The following is a 14,292-nucleotide window of genomic DNA, read 5'->3' on the forward strand; positions in this document are numbered from 1 at the left end:
ATATGCACATAAGATTAAGAGTAAATTTGAAAAAATATCCTTTTTATGAGTTTTTCATTTAAAAAATACCCTATCTTTTTTTGTTCTCTTAAGAACTAATTTTTAATAGCTAAAATAGCTTCATTAAAATTTAGTAATAATTAAAAATGATTTAAACTTAAAACAGAAAAAATCGATTAATTTAAAGATAATGTAACATGTGCGTTAATGTAAATATGTGTTATTAATATTAAAAGATTAATATAAAGCTTAAATTAAGAACTTTCTGTAGAATTGTGTACGTCCATGTAAATATATGTTAGACACATATATTACAACATTCGTCCACCATGCATAATTTTAGTACAATGTTCTTTTCATAATTGAAATCACATATATATATATATATATATATATACAACGGCATATACTCATCGAAACGCCAATTTAGGCGATGGTCATCAAATTCTTTCGAGTCATTTTGCATCATCAGGTTTTTGGCCACCAGCTACGCTACTGGAAGAACTGTGGTCTCGTACGCTCGGAGAAGATGAACATTTGCTAGAATGAGAGCTTTCTTCTACGGAGTTGTTGTTGTTGTTGTTGTTGTTTCTCTTACATCTCTTTGTCTTCTCTGGCCTTTGCAATGTATCCTGCAAAATACATTTTCGTGAATAACTGTAAAGGTAATAAATCCGAAAGAAAAGGAGATCTCTAGCTTCTTATTTTAAGTCTCTCTACCTTATCAGAAGTCGATCCAGGGGTTTTTAACTCGAGTTGTGTTGCAACTTCGTTGGAGTCCTCTGCTTTTTCAGATCTGCTCTCTCTTGAAACCTTTGCTCTAGGTTCCCGAGAACGGTTACCCGGGTTCTGTGGAATGTGCACGGATTGTTGTTCAACGACTGTATTAGGAGGCATGAACGGCATGTATGTAGGACATGGAGCTGGGATCATGCTAGGGTTCTGGGTCCCAAAGTATGTATAAGATGGCATTGATGGATGCATTGGGATTGACCCGGGAGGCATAGCCATAGGCATTGGGTATGGAAAGGAGGGTGGTGGAGCCATCATGACTGTGTGATCCATCGCAGCTCCCCATGGAGACATTGACCTTAATCTCTGCTGGTATTGGAGATTGAGATTCTCTATCTCTGATTTCAGCGATGTCTTTTCTTCTCTCAGGTCGTTTTTCTCCTGTGTCAACTACAGAAAGAACCGTTGTTATACAAGTACCAGTAAATTTTTAGGTGTTGCTATTGATGATATAAACAGGTCCTATAAGCAGTTACATAGCCCGTCTGAGTTTGCATCTAATGAAATAAGTGTAGTCTCCATATCATAAAAGAAAGAACACAATGACTTATCTATAACGGGATCCCTATCGATATCTATACGTCATGTAGACTGCTAACTTTTACCGTAATGAAAAGCCTGGAGAGTAAGGGATAAGATATGAACCTCGCGGGACTCATCTGTCAATGCGGTGTACTCAGATTTCAGTTTGTTGACTTCAGATGTGAGCTCTTTCAACAACTGAACAGTATCAGTCAGAATCGTGGCTTTGTCATTCTTGGGTCTCTCTGGATCTGCAAACAGAAGAGCTACGTGAGGATCAAGGTGAATCATCTGTTGTTACTAAATCCACATAACCATTGAGCTTTTACCGAGTACATTTCCCAATTCAACAAAATGCTCATTAAGTTTTTCCCTCCTCAACTTTTCGCGCCCTGCTTTTTGCGACTTTCTAGCAGAAACGTCCATGACTTCCCCTTCTGCAATAAACTAAGAAGGTCACATTGCAGTCCCAGTCTTAGACATTATTTTAGAATCCAATTCCACCATAACAGCATATCGAAAGCACATCGACCACACACTGTTGGCTCACAACAAAGCCTTGGTTTACTTAACTAAATTATCTTTGAGTCGACAGTCAGGTATCCTATGATCTCAGCTCGCATACCAGACGCAGTTACATACTTAGCATCTCTTTGACCATAAGAGTCCTAACTCAGCCCTTGGAGTTTAAATGATTTTGAATTCCTCCAGCATATCTACTTGTTGTAAACTAAGTATCATGAAATCTACAGATTTTACAGATGCACATCTCAAACATTTACGAAATAGCCAGAAATTCCACATTCTTTTGTAAACATAATCTGGCAATAATAACATCTATCTATTAAGAAATTGAAACATTTACGAAAATGATACTAAAACGTTGTTGAAGAAGAACACAAGGAAGGAATCTTCAATGGTCATCAGAGATTGATTTCCCCGACGAACTAACAACACTTTCACAAACTAGACTAGAGCTTAGTTCAAACCAATTAAAACCCTCAAAATCAAAATAAATTCCTTTTGATTAAAGAAGCACCAGATTGTGATCGAAACCCTAAATAGAACGATGAATTCAGGACGATCAATTGAAGAAAACAAAAAGGCAGATATTGTAGAAACTCACCGGCGGGACGAATCGACGGCGACGGCGACGGAGAGATTCGATGAGCTAAGAGAAGAGAAGACAAGGTGGTTCGGCGAAGAAAGATTCTCGTTCTCTAGCCTCCTCCTCGCTCTCTCTGCTCACAAGCATTATTCCATTTTCTCTTATCCCCACTTTTACAATTATTTTAATTATAAATAAAATTATTCTTTCTGTAACAAATTCTTAGGAAAAAAAAAATGTGTATATTAACTGAAATAAATTTATTATTTGGCAAAACAATCTGTAATTTTAAATTTATGAATTATAGTAAATTTATAAATTTTAAATTCCTCTATAATTAACTCATTTTTTTTTGGTAGGCCTCTATAATTAACTCATTAAACACACCCTATATAGGCTATAAGAAAAAAATTTTAAAAAAAAAAACACTCACAAAATTTAAAATTTAGGGACTTGTTTGGCACTCCATGACTATCCCGACCTAATTAGTGTTATATGAGATTATGAGTTCTTCTTCACATTTTCTCTGCAAGCCATGACGTTGAGAAGCTCTAGTGCATTCTCTCTTATGCAATGAGCAAGTCTCAGTAAGAGCATATATAAAGGTGCATCTTTAAAGAAGGAAGAAAAAATATTAAAATATTATAAGAGCTTTAATTAAGATCTTTTGTAAAGTAATTGATTATTGGTAGAACATGTTTAGATCATATGAATTAATAATTTAATAATTAAAACATTTTAAAGTATATTAAAATTAAAAATTTAGTTTTAAAATAGAAAACATTAAAAAGTAAACTTATATTAACATTGATTTGAAAATAAAAAGAAACACAAAATACAATTCCAAATAATTATTAAAAAAACATATTAATTAAAGGTTACAAACATTTTATTTAATTAATACAAAGTTAAAAAAACTTATTAATTATTTGGAAGATGTCCAAATTTATTCCATATATTCTCAATCAAATCCTCTCTTAATTGGTGATGTGCTTGTCTATCACGAATTCTTGTGTGACCATCACCTAGACCTTGGAGATTTGTAGGCATCTCGACTGAAAACGTATGAATATCGTATTTTTCGAATTCTTCTTCGTCATAGAGAGTGTATGAATGGCGTTCATTTTCGACAATCATATTATGGAGTATGAGACATGCTCTCATAATATATGCTATTTTGCCTTTAGACAAAAACCGACATAGATTTGTAATCATGGCGAATCTAGCTTGTAGGACTCCAAAAGCACGCTCAACATCTTTTCGTGCACCTTTTTGACGTTGTGCAAACAAAGAATGTTTTGGGTGTTGAAGCTGTTGGATGGATTTAACAAAAGTCGCCCATTCGGGATAAATACCATCCGTCAGATAGTATGACAAATTATACTCCCTTCCGTTGACATAGTAGTTTATTTCGGGTGCTCGACCATAAATAATGTCATTAAATACTGGTGATTGATCAAGAACATTTAAATCGTTAGAAGTACCTGGCGCTCCAAAAAATGCGTGCCATATCCAAAGATCAGGAGAAGCTACCGCCTCCAAAACAATTGTTGGTTTATCGGTCCCTCGTGAATACATTCCTTTCCAAGCGGTTGGACAATTCTTCCACTTCCAATGCATGTAGTCGATGCTTCCAACCATCCCGGGAAAACCCCGTTGTTCTCCATAAAAGAGTAGTCTTTCAAGATCCTCTGGTGTGGGTCGGCGTAGGTATTCATTGCCAAACAAATCAACTATTGCGATGACGAAATGTTCCAAACATTGACGTGCCGTCGTTTCACCAATACGTACATATTCGTCAATCGAGTCCGCCGCAGCCCCATATGCTAATTGTCGAATTGCTGCAGTACATTGTTGTAGCGGTGATATACCATTCCGGAAGGTGGCATCTTTTTTTGGTTTAAAATATGGCACTTCGGCTGCGAGACGATTTACAATACGCAGGAACAATGCCTTGTTCATGCGAAACCGTCTGCGAAATAGGTTCTCCGTGTAAGTCGGATTATCACAGAAATAATCCTCCCACAACTGTTCGTGCCCGTCTTCCCAATTTCTTTCTATATAAGTACGCTTCTTCCTTTCGGTCGGAATAACCTCTTCAGTAGCATCACATAGATTATCAAATTGTTCGTCACAATATTGGTCAAAAAATCATCATCATTATTAGATCCATGATGAAAGTCAAAATGATTGGAAGAAGAAGCCATAAAAACGGAACCGAATACGAAGATGAGAAAATATTAGAGAAGGAAAGAAGCGAATTGTATTTGTTTGAAAGGAGAGAAAGATTTTTTTTGGGTGTGAGAGAGTTATAGGAAGTTTGATTTTGATGAGAGAAACATCGGTATGAATCACATATTTATAGAAAGTAATCTATGTGTCTCTTGCTTTAATTCTACAATCCAAACACATGTGACTCTTGCTTTAAAAAAAGTAATCCAAACACATGTGACTCTTGCTTTAATACTACTATCCAAACACATGTGACTCTCGGGTATTGATTCAACATGACATCTGACTTTTTTTACATTACATACTCGATTACATCAATACAAAGTAAAGCTTAAATACATAGAGTCAAGTCCCATGTCTTCTTCAACATGAAACCAACAACACAGAGAGAAGTTTGCAAGCAAATCAGAAACTGGAAATAAAGACAGAGATCAATACAAAGGAAGTTAAAACAGACATCACAGCCATTAAAACTTACCTAACAGAAACATCTCAGACAAACATAGTTAAAACAGACATCAATACAAAGGTAAATTAACTAAGTTTTGCCTAAATTAAAACAGCTCAGACATTAGCTTCTTCTTAAGAACTTTTTCATCTTCATCCAGTGTGTCATTCTTGGCAAGGAGAGTGTTGTAAACAGACATCTTTTGGAGTTTTTCCCTCATCATCATATCTTTCTCTTTCTTCTCCCACATGTTATCAGACGCCAAAGCTGGTCCGACCTTGTCTTTACCTTTGTTCCTCTTGGCTTTCATTGCCTTTATACCAGGAGGCCTACTCTCTTGCTCACCAACATTTGATCCGGAAGATGGTGCAGCATCATCGGCTTTTCTTTTGTTAGAGCTGGTTGTCTTTGAAGTAGGGTTCATAGGCTCCAGGTTAACCCATTTCTGTTCGTAGCGAAGGTCATTCCATGCATACTCCAAAGTGAACTTCTTCTTGTACTTGATAGCGTAGATCTAGTGAGCATTCTTGAGAATGTCCAAGTCATTCATGCCACTGGCTTTCTCACTCACTGCTTCAGCATAAGCTCCAGAAAACCTAGCGACATACCTATGGATTTTTTGCCATCTTTGCCTACAGTGGTCAGGGAGCCTTGGCTCAGCCCCATTTAGTACATGAGTACTAGAAGCATAATACTCTCCTATGCGCTTCCAAAAGGCCCCTGACCTTTGGTCATTCCCAATTATCACATCCTTTGATGTGTATAACCAACCGCTTATAAGAACAAGATCATCCTTGCTGGTCCAAATCCTTCTCTCCCTTGGTGTCTTTTCTGGTTGACTTGCAGCTTGAACTGGTGGTGGGCTCGGTTGTGAACTAAAAGAAGGGATTTGAGAGAAGGAAATGTTTGCATTGGAAGAAAATTTGCCGTAAGGGAAGTTTTGGAGACTATAGTATGGTTGAGATTGACACTGGTTATTTGGATGGTTATTTGAATCCATATCCGACAGCTTAATAGAAGGAAGAGAAGTAAAAGCTTAGGTAAAAGGAGAGATTCAAAGAGGAGATATGATAGAAGAAAAGAGAATAGGAGAGAATGAATTTAACATACCTCTGGTTTAATAGAGGTAAGGTAAACTAGTTATTAGTCTTAAAGTATCATTACCTACCACAATCAAATCAGGTATAAAGACACTTTCAAACCAAAAAAGCTTTAAAGTAGCAAACTCATAATGAGAGCTAACCTTGAACTACCAAGGTCAGATCAGTATTTATTATAACTTTCCACAACTAGAAAGTTAAACAGACATTACTAGTCTGTTTACAACCAAGAAAGCTCATTCATCACATCCAAAGTAACCAGCCACCATTTCAATCATCAAATAACCAGTAAAACAAGTAAAGGAAAAGTTCAGTAAATTTGAATGTTATCCTCCCAAGTAACACACACTTTCGTTAACCAGCCAGGATTCAAACGGATTTGAGTGCATTCTGTTGCAGTTATAGTTAGCTTATTTAATATACATTAAAAATTTATTATTATTCTAGAAGATTATGGTAATCACAGCAAATCAATAAAATAAAAATCAGGATACAAATGCGTACGTACCTTGAAACACGTCCACGACACCCCATCGGATCACACAAATAATAACATCGTATTGCCACTTTTTAAAAGACTTGTAGAAATTGACTGCCTCATAACCGACCAATTCACACTTCAAGACATTATTATTATAACACAACAACATAAACTTAGTGTCAATATAAAAAAAAAAAAAAAACACATTCACATATTAAGTTATAAGACAAAAAATACGTACCTGGAGTCACGAAGATCAAAAGAGATTTTATGATGCACGGAATAATCATCCAATTTGTCAGCTTTACGTTCTTCGACCATCTTACCATCACAACCATCGAGGTTCTCTTCCTCCGACTCAGACACAACGCTATATTCTGAGTCAACATCCTCCTCATCATCTTCGACGCCGTCTTCATAATCGTCCTTTTCCACTTCATAGAAATCATCATCGGATTCAGCCGCACAATCATTGTCATCGCATTCGTCATAGTCACCTACAAAATCGTACTCGTCCTTGCTTACCTCAGAAGCATCATCGTCAGTACTCGCAATGCGATCGTTGACCTCGTCAGTGTCAGTATCTTGTTCATCTTTATCAATCTGATATTCAGGATCAACTTCTACACGACCTTCGTCTTCGGTACACGACTCTTCGTCACTATCGCCGTCACCGGTCAGCTCTTCGACATCATCACTGTTGTAGCCATCCAACGACCCGGTACTCACAGTTTTGACGATATCTCCAGGAGGCTTTAGGCACGTCTTAATCAATCTTTTAAGATAAAAAAATTTCGGTAGAGAGTCACCATCCTCGGAACCGTTGTCCTTTTTATAACCATCCAAATGATCCAAAGTTGGAAATTCACTAACATGAATGACTTGCCCGATAACATCTGAGAATTATTTATATTAACGTTAGTATCACAATTATGTTTAATCTATTAACAAATATATTTAAACGTTATCTTAAAATACTTACCAACCAAGTAATCATCAGAATGAACGCCATCCGTTATCTTTTTTAAAATCAACGAAATCAAAGAAACAATCATCGCGCATAACAGACGCTATATCGATTTCAGTTGAGTACAGAACAATTATTTTGTATCGATGATTAGTGGCCCTGCACGAACCATACTGCTCAACAACCTTAAAATCTTTAAAATCAAACCAATCACCAGAAGTAATCTTAGAAGCATAACGATGGTAAGCACATCCTCTAAACGAAGCCTGCACCTTTGTACCCTTCCAAAAAGAACCAACAAAAAGAGAAAAACATAAAAAGGATGATTAGAACAAAAATCCAACAATCATAATATAAGGAAAAAAACATTAATTCACAAACCTTACTATCGGACAGGATTACTTCTAGACTTGTGCCAAGTCCACGCTCTTCATGGTGCCAGACATTCAGAACCCGCACCCGGATAAGCCAATCAGTCTTAGAAGAATTCAAGAGCGAAACATCGTCAAACATCCTGTACCTCATCACCTGGAAAAATTAAGTAATGAGAAGGATCAGAAAGGGCTAAATCGTTTCAGAAAGCAAGAATATCATAACGAAGTTGTAGTCATTATCTAATAAAGATCCTTACACTGGGAACAAAAAATCGAGTATGTCTAGTCGCTAATCACGGTGGTGTATGGTAGAGATATATCTATACATATATATACACGGATAGACTCAACCAAAGTCATATAATTATAGAAAAATAACATTTTAAAATCGTCGTGATACACACACAATCACAAAAAAATCGGTAAATATTACAAAAACATTATATTCATATTTATCTCCAAACTTCGCGGTTACCAAATAAAATACTGAGAATATTTAGTATAACATTTAAATACTTTTAAAAAAAAGAAACTAACATAATATGGAACATATAATTACATAAAGAGGAAAAACCGTAAACGATATCCACAGATTATTCCGCTAAAATATCAACATTCATATATTCACATATTCATTCTAGCCAAAAAGAAAAAATGGAAACATCTAACTTCCTATGAGCAAAACATATAAACATATATAATAATTATAATACGGAAATTTCTATAATCAGCAAAACGGAAAAATAGAAAACTGTTTAATAGTATAGAATATTTGTATATCAATATTCAATACAATCTCGAAATATTTGGTAGTAAAACAGAATAAGTAGTTCTTATCGTAATAATTTGTGTTTATAATAATTGTTTAAAAGTTTCCGATATTTGTATATATCAATATTAAATACAATCTCGAAAGATTTGGTAGTAAAACATAATAAGTAGTTATTATCTTAACAATTTTGTTTGTATAATAATATTATATAGTATAATCTCTAATTACAAAAATAATGATTATGTGTATAATAAAATTGTATAGGATAACCTCAAGTAATACATACCATAATATAGTCTATTTGTTAAGATCATATCAAATCAACCACAAAGATCATATAAAAAAGAAAATGAGATATATATTGCTATAGTTATTATTGATAGATATGTGTTTCAACTTGATTTATGTAACTCAAATTATTAATAACATTTAAAATAAACGGATGCGATATTTCATCATTATTAACAGCATACGTTTTAAGGTTAATCGTGCTTTATTTCTCTAAAAACGGGTAAATTGGGTATAGCTAAACGAATAAGATAGTTTCAAATACGCTATAATTCACATGATATACCGATATAAAGTGTCATGCCGCCGATTAGGTATAAACCATCGCATATATATTCGGAGTATTAATATTCTCAATAGCGAATATTTTTCCGGTAAAAAATTAGAATCAGAATATGGGTAATATTATTCCCAAGACGATAAGCTCAACATATTCAAAAGTATTTCATTCATTAATACGGAAAAGATTTCGTTTACTAATACGAATTTAGTATAGTAAACAAAGATATCATAACCAAAACCTAAAAATACATCGAGATATCGATAACACGATAATGATAATTATAAGTCCGGAAACATATCTTCCAGTCCATATCGACTTGTGCCCTCTTTTTCATACGATCCGGACCACGTCGCGGCCGATGAATAATCTTCATAGACTCCATAATATAGAACACATCATGTTGAACAGATTTAAAGTTTACATATCACATAAATATATTTAAAACAATAAAACAATGCGTTATAAAAAAAGGCAACACGTAAAAGAATACAGATCGTACCAAAGATAATAAGGCCGCACGGTCGATTGATTGATGATCGTAACTATATGATCACGCAATAGTAGAGCAATAAAATTAATTTTGTTTTTGGTAAAAAACGCATAAATCAAGCAAGATTAGGGAGATACCTCAGTTTGGTTTGAGCTTCGTTTGCAATTCCATGATCCAAAAAGTTTATGCTTGTATCTGAGGAAAGAAAGAAGTGCTAATCAAAGTCGTCATGAGAATTATCATGCATATATAAAACCAAACAGCTACGAAAATCAAAACATGTAATCGACCAAACTATAAACCTCGCGTAAACAACTCATCACGAATTGGCAAAGATCATTGAGATCTTACTTTCCAAGTAACCATAACATACAAAGAAAAAAAAAATCGACGACGATGCATCATAGAAAGGACCAAATTTGAGGTACAAAAGAGTACTATAAACCATAATTGCTATGCATAAAAATCAAGCCGTGATGTATGAGTTTCAAGGGAGGCATCCTATATTTATAGGATTTTTCAGCATAAAGTTTTAAGGTTTTACATATGACGGTGTAAATTATACCGGACCATTTTTTCCCCGTAAAAGTATAAGCCCAATAAGCGAATGAACGAATTAGGGTTAAAGAAACGAAAATCGTTTATTTTCTTTTTTCAGAATTTCGTTTTTTTTAACAAAATAGAAATTTAACTAATTTAATATAATTAAAGGGAAGGGGGTAAAAACGACTGCTCATATTCTAAGAGCGAACGTGAGCACTTTTGACTTCTCCTTTAATATATAAGATAGAGAAAGGTGTATTTTTCAAATGAAAACTAAAATAGGATAGTTTTCAAAATCTCCTTATTTACCATAAACTAGATTTTAACCGGCGGTACAACGCGGAGCTATAATTTATTTTTAAAAAATCAAAATGTAATTTGTTTGATAGATTATCTTTATATATAACCTATTGTTTTGTATTTTACATATATATATATATATATATATATATCTTTCTAAACATTTAAAATTTTTAAAATTTTCTAATTATGTATTAATATATATATAATATGTATTATTTATTATTTTTTAAAATTTAACTTGTAGTACATGTGTAAAGTAATTTAGTATTGTAATTATATATGTAAGTGTCAGAAGAGGTTAACAATTTTATTTAACTCATCTTACATTAGACAAATGTCAATTCTAAGCTAGGATCCAATCATACCCCGTTTTCTCAAGTTGTAGTATACATACTACTGTTGAACCTAACCCATTCTACCATATGATTTGGGAGCTCTTCACTTTTATTTTTATTTTGATAAAAGTAGAACACCAAAAAGATTTGTTATATTTAATCTTTTTTTTTGTAAATATTATATGATGTTAGTATAATAATAATTTATTTTTTTGGAATATTTTTAGATTCTATAATTATATATATCTAATTTTGTTTTTTCTTCCATATATACTAATCATAATTAATTAGTATAGTCTAGTTAAGGAAATATTTTAAAATCTAAACTAAATTTCGTTGTATGAGTTGATAATAAATGAAAATATTTGGAAAGCGATTTTTAAATTATATGGAATAGAAACGAACATTGTTGAGATATGGTCGATGATTTTGTCTCTTTTTTTATTATAATTATTGGCTAATAATTTTTATTGTAATATCTTAACCAAAATAAAACAAATCTAATTAATAAATTTCAATGGCATGTTATCGTAAATAACTTCAAACTCCAGGACTACAAGAAAACATCACAATTTCCGACGACGGTATTGGTCGGAAATTCGTCGGAAATAGCATATTCCGACACATTTCCGACAAAATCAAATTCGTCGGGATTCTCTGGTCGAAAACCATAAGTCGTCGGAACTACTTATATCACTTACCTAATCTCATCTAATGTTTCTTTAAATTCTCCAATACAATCTTTAAAAATCGTCTATATGGCTATAACAATTCAAATACATTTCCATTATATGTTTCCCTCTTCTACTTGAATCAAAAATTCCCGCCTATCCTCATCTCTTATCATCTCGCAAAATCTCCATTTCTGATTTTCTTGAAACAGATTTCTAATAAGAGCAACTGCTTTAATGCTAACAATTACTCTAGATTCCTTAACTCTAACAATCTAGAGATTTTATGCCGATTTAGTTGAGATTACGATTCTTTTTACTCTTTCAGCTCAAGCATTCTTTAACCTAATCTATAAGCCTATATATAGTTCCATGCCTAACCTCTCATAATCATCATCAATCATAGCCTACCATCGATAAGTATTCTCTAATCTATTACCAAAAAAATGGTTGCTGCAACTTTTGCTTACCTAAAAGATGTCCGGCCTTACAAGACACAATGGAGAGTCCAAGTTAAGGTGCTTCATTCCTCGCGTCAGTACACCGCCAATACTGGTGAAACTCTAGAGTTGATTTTATCTGATGAAATGGTAAAAACAAACACAAACAGTTATAAAGCTTAAATTACATTATCTGGAATCTATTTTTGTTATCTAATTCTAGAGTTTCTATTTATTTTTTACAGGGCAAGAAAATTCATGCTACTGTGAAGAAGGAACTGGTGAGCAAATATGCACCCAGGCTACCTGTTGGTCATTGGAGTTTTATTGAGATCTTTAGTCTCAACTATGCCAGTGGCCAATTCCGTCCAACCAATCATCTATACAAGATGACTTTCACCAATGAAACTCAGATATTTCCATGTGATCCTCTCTCTGATTCAAGTTACCTGTCCCTGGCCAGTTTTCAGAGAATTCAAAGTGGAGATCTTAATCCATACATGTTGGTTGGTAAGTAACTAATTTCAATCTATATATATACTGAATCATACGACATGTTTTAGACAGTACATATATATCATTCTCTCTGTTTTTGTCTTTTAGATGTTATTGGTCAGATTGTTATGATTGGAGAGTTGCTGACTCTTGAAGCCAATAACAAACCAACAAGCAAAATTGAGTTTGAGATGCGAGATGAAACGTAAGTTACTGTTTTTATTCAATATATTTTCTACTTTAATTAACTGATCGTGTTCATTTTTGTGACAGTGATGAGAGGATTGGTGTTACCTTATGGGATTCCTTTGCTGAGACTGTTTATAGAGGAAGCCAAGATGCTGATGAGCGTCTTGTGGTCTGTTTGCTGAGATTTGTCAAGATCAAATCCAACAAAGGTACACATTAATGAATCTTATTTATTATATAGATATGAAAACTAAAAATAAATATATATCTTAAATCTCATTTGGAATCTACAGGTGTTAGAACTCTGTCTAATTCCTTTGATGTTTCACAAGTTTTTGTGATACCACCATTTCCAGAGGTTGCTGCTTTTGTGCAAAGGTAAAGTGATAAACAGGAGACAGGATTGGTGATATCGTTTTTGTTCCTCTCATAAACATTACACCTTCAGACACCAAACTGCCATTCAAGATGCGTAGAAGACAGTTTCCACTATCTGTTGCATTTGCTATGACTATCAATAAGAGTCAGGGACAATCTCTTGATCAAGTTGGCCTTTACTTGCCTAAACCCGTCTTCTCTCATGGCCAACTTTATGTTGCGTTGTCTAGAGTTACTTCTAAGAAAGGTTTGAAAATACTAATACTCAACAAAGAAGAGAAGATTCAGAAGCAAACAACAAATGTTGTTTTCAAAGAAGTTTTCCAAAACATAGACTGACATGAGTAGTCAGACTATATCTATACATAAAGTCTTCAAGGAGGTATGTTTACTTTTCATTTCCATTGTAAGATTTCAATTATGGATTGAAAAACCCCCAAAACAGTTTTTAAATGCAAACTCTATTTCAATTTCTTATGTAGGAACCTTTTTTCTAAGCAACAAGACATTCACTAGATCAAAGATGCAAGCAGATCGGAAAGAATATGGCATATATGATACACATTCACTAGATCAAAGATGCAAGCAGATCGGCAAGAATATGACATATTTGATACTTGACTATTTTCCTATAAACTTCATACTATCATTCTCCCATTTTTCTTTCAAATAAAACAGAGAAACAGCTTATTCTACATGATTGGTTCATGATACTAACCTTGCTTAGTCAGTTACTTGATGAATTCTCCATCTTCAAAACTATTTGCTTCTGTGTACATCTGCATAACAATCCGTTGTTTACTTTGGCTCAGTTACAGTCATCTTTCAAGTTTACTTAATCTCAATAGTTGCAGAATCCAATTCAGCTTCTCTTAGTATTTATAAACATCTAGAATTGAAGGGTTTAGCTCAACTAACCTTAAGAATGCTCCGATTATGAATTCATTGATCGATTGTGTTGTTTCTGTGACACAATCAGTTGATTACGCACTCTGTTGATATCAGCAAGTCTTTTTTTTTTTTTTTTTTTTTTTTTTTTTTTTTTTTTTTGATATCAGCAAGTTTCATGCATCCACTGAAT

At 33.7% G+C, this 14,292-nt stretch overlaps 1 protein-coding gene and 1 long non-coding RNA gene across 6 annotated transcripts; both read right to left on the reverse strand.

The window, feature by feature from the left end:
* Positions 1 to 229: 229 nt before the first annotated feature.
* Positions 230 to 2,665, reverse strand: LOC9321404 (transcription factor bHLH121). Of its 2 annotated transcripts, none has more exons than XM_021033367.1 (5): positions 2,441 to 2,665; positions 1,644 to 1,751; positions 1,438 to 1,565; positions 721 to 1,182; positions 230 to 632 (listed from the first exon to the last, which is right to left on the reverse strand). In XM_021033367.1, exons 2-5 carry the CDS (start codon positions 1,738 to 1,740, stop codon positions 456 to 458), a joined length of 864 nt encoding a protein of 287 aa, XP_020889026.1. In that variant the 5' UTR covers positions 1,741 to 1,751; positions 2,441 to 2,665; the 3' UTR covers positions 230 to 455. The 2 variants fall into 2 exon arrangements, with proteins under 2 accessions (XP_020889026.1, XP_020889027.1); XM_021033368.1 differs by having other exon boundaries at positions 1,644 to 1,761; positions 2,441 to 2,583.
* Positions 2,666 to 9,515: 6,850 nt separating this feature from the next.
* On the reverse strand, positions 9,516 to 14,221 carry LOC110229642. Of its 4 annotated transcripts, XR_002333016.1 has the most exons (7): positions 14,130 to 14,221; positions 13,930 to 13,990; positions 12,939 to 13,011; positions 12,456 to 12,604; positions 12,180 to 12,288; positions 9,995 to 10,052; positions 9,516 to 9,909 (listed from the first exon to the last, which is right to left on the reverse strand). It is a non-coding gene; the product is annotated as an uncharacterized LOC110229642 (long non-coding RNA). The 4 variants fall into 4 exon arrangements; XR_002333015.1 differs by having other exon boundaries at positions 9,516 to 10,052; positions 12,456 to 12,598; XR_002333014.1 differs by having other exon boundaries at positions 9,516 to 10,052.
* Positions 14,222 to 14,292: the final 71 nt, after the last annotated feature.

Source organism: Arabidopsis lyrata (assembly GCF_000004255.2).
Source record: "Arabidopsis lyrata subsp. lyrata unplaced genomic scaffold ARALYscaffold_3, whole genome shotgun sequence".
NCBI lineage: Eukaryota > Viridiplantae > Streptophyta > Magnoliopsida > Brassicales > Brassicaceae > Arabidopsis > Arabidopsis lyrata.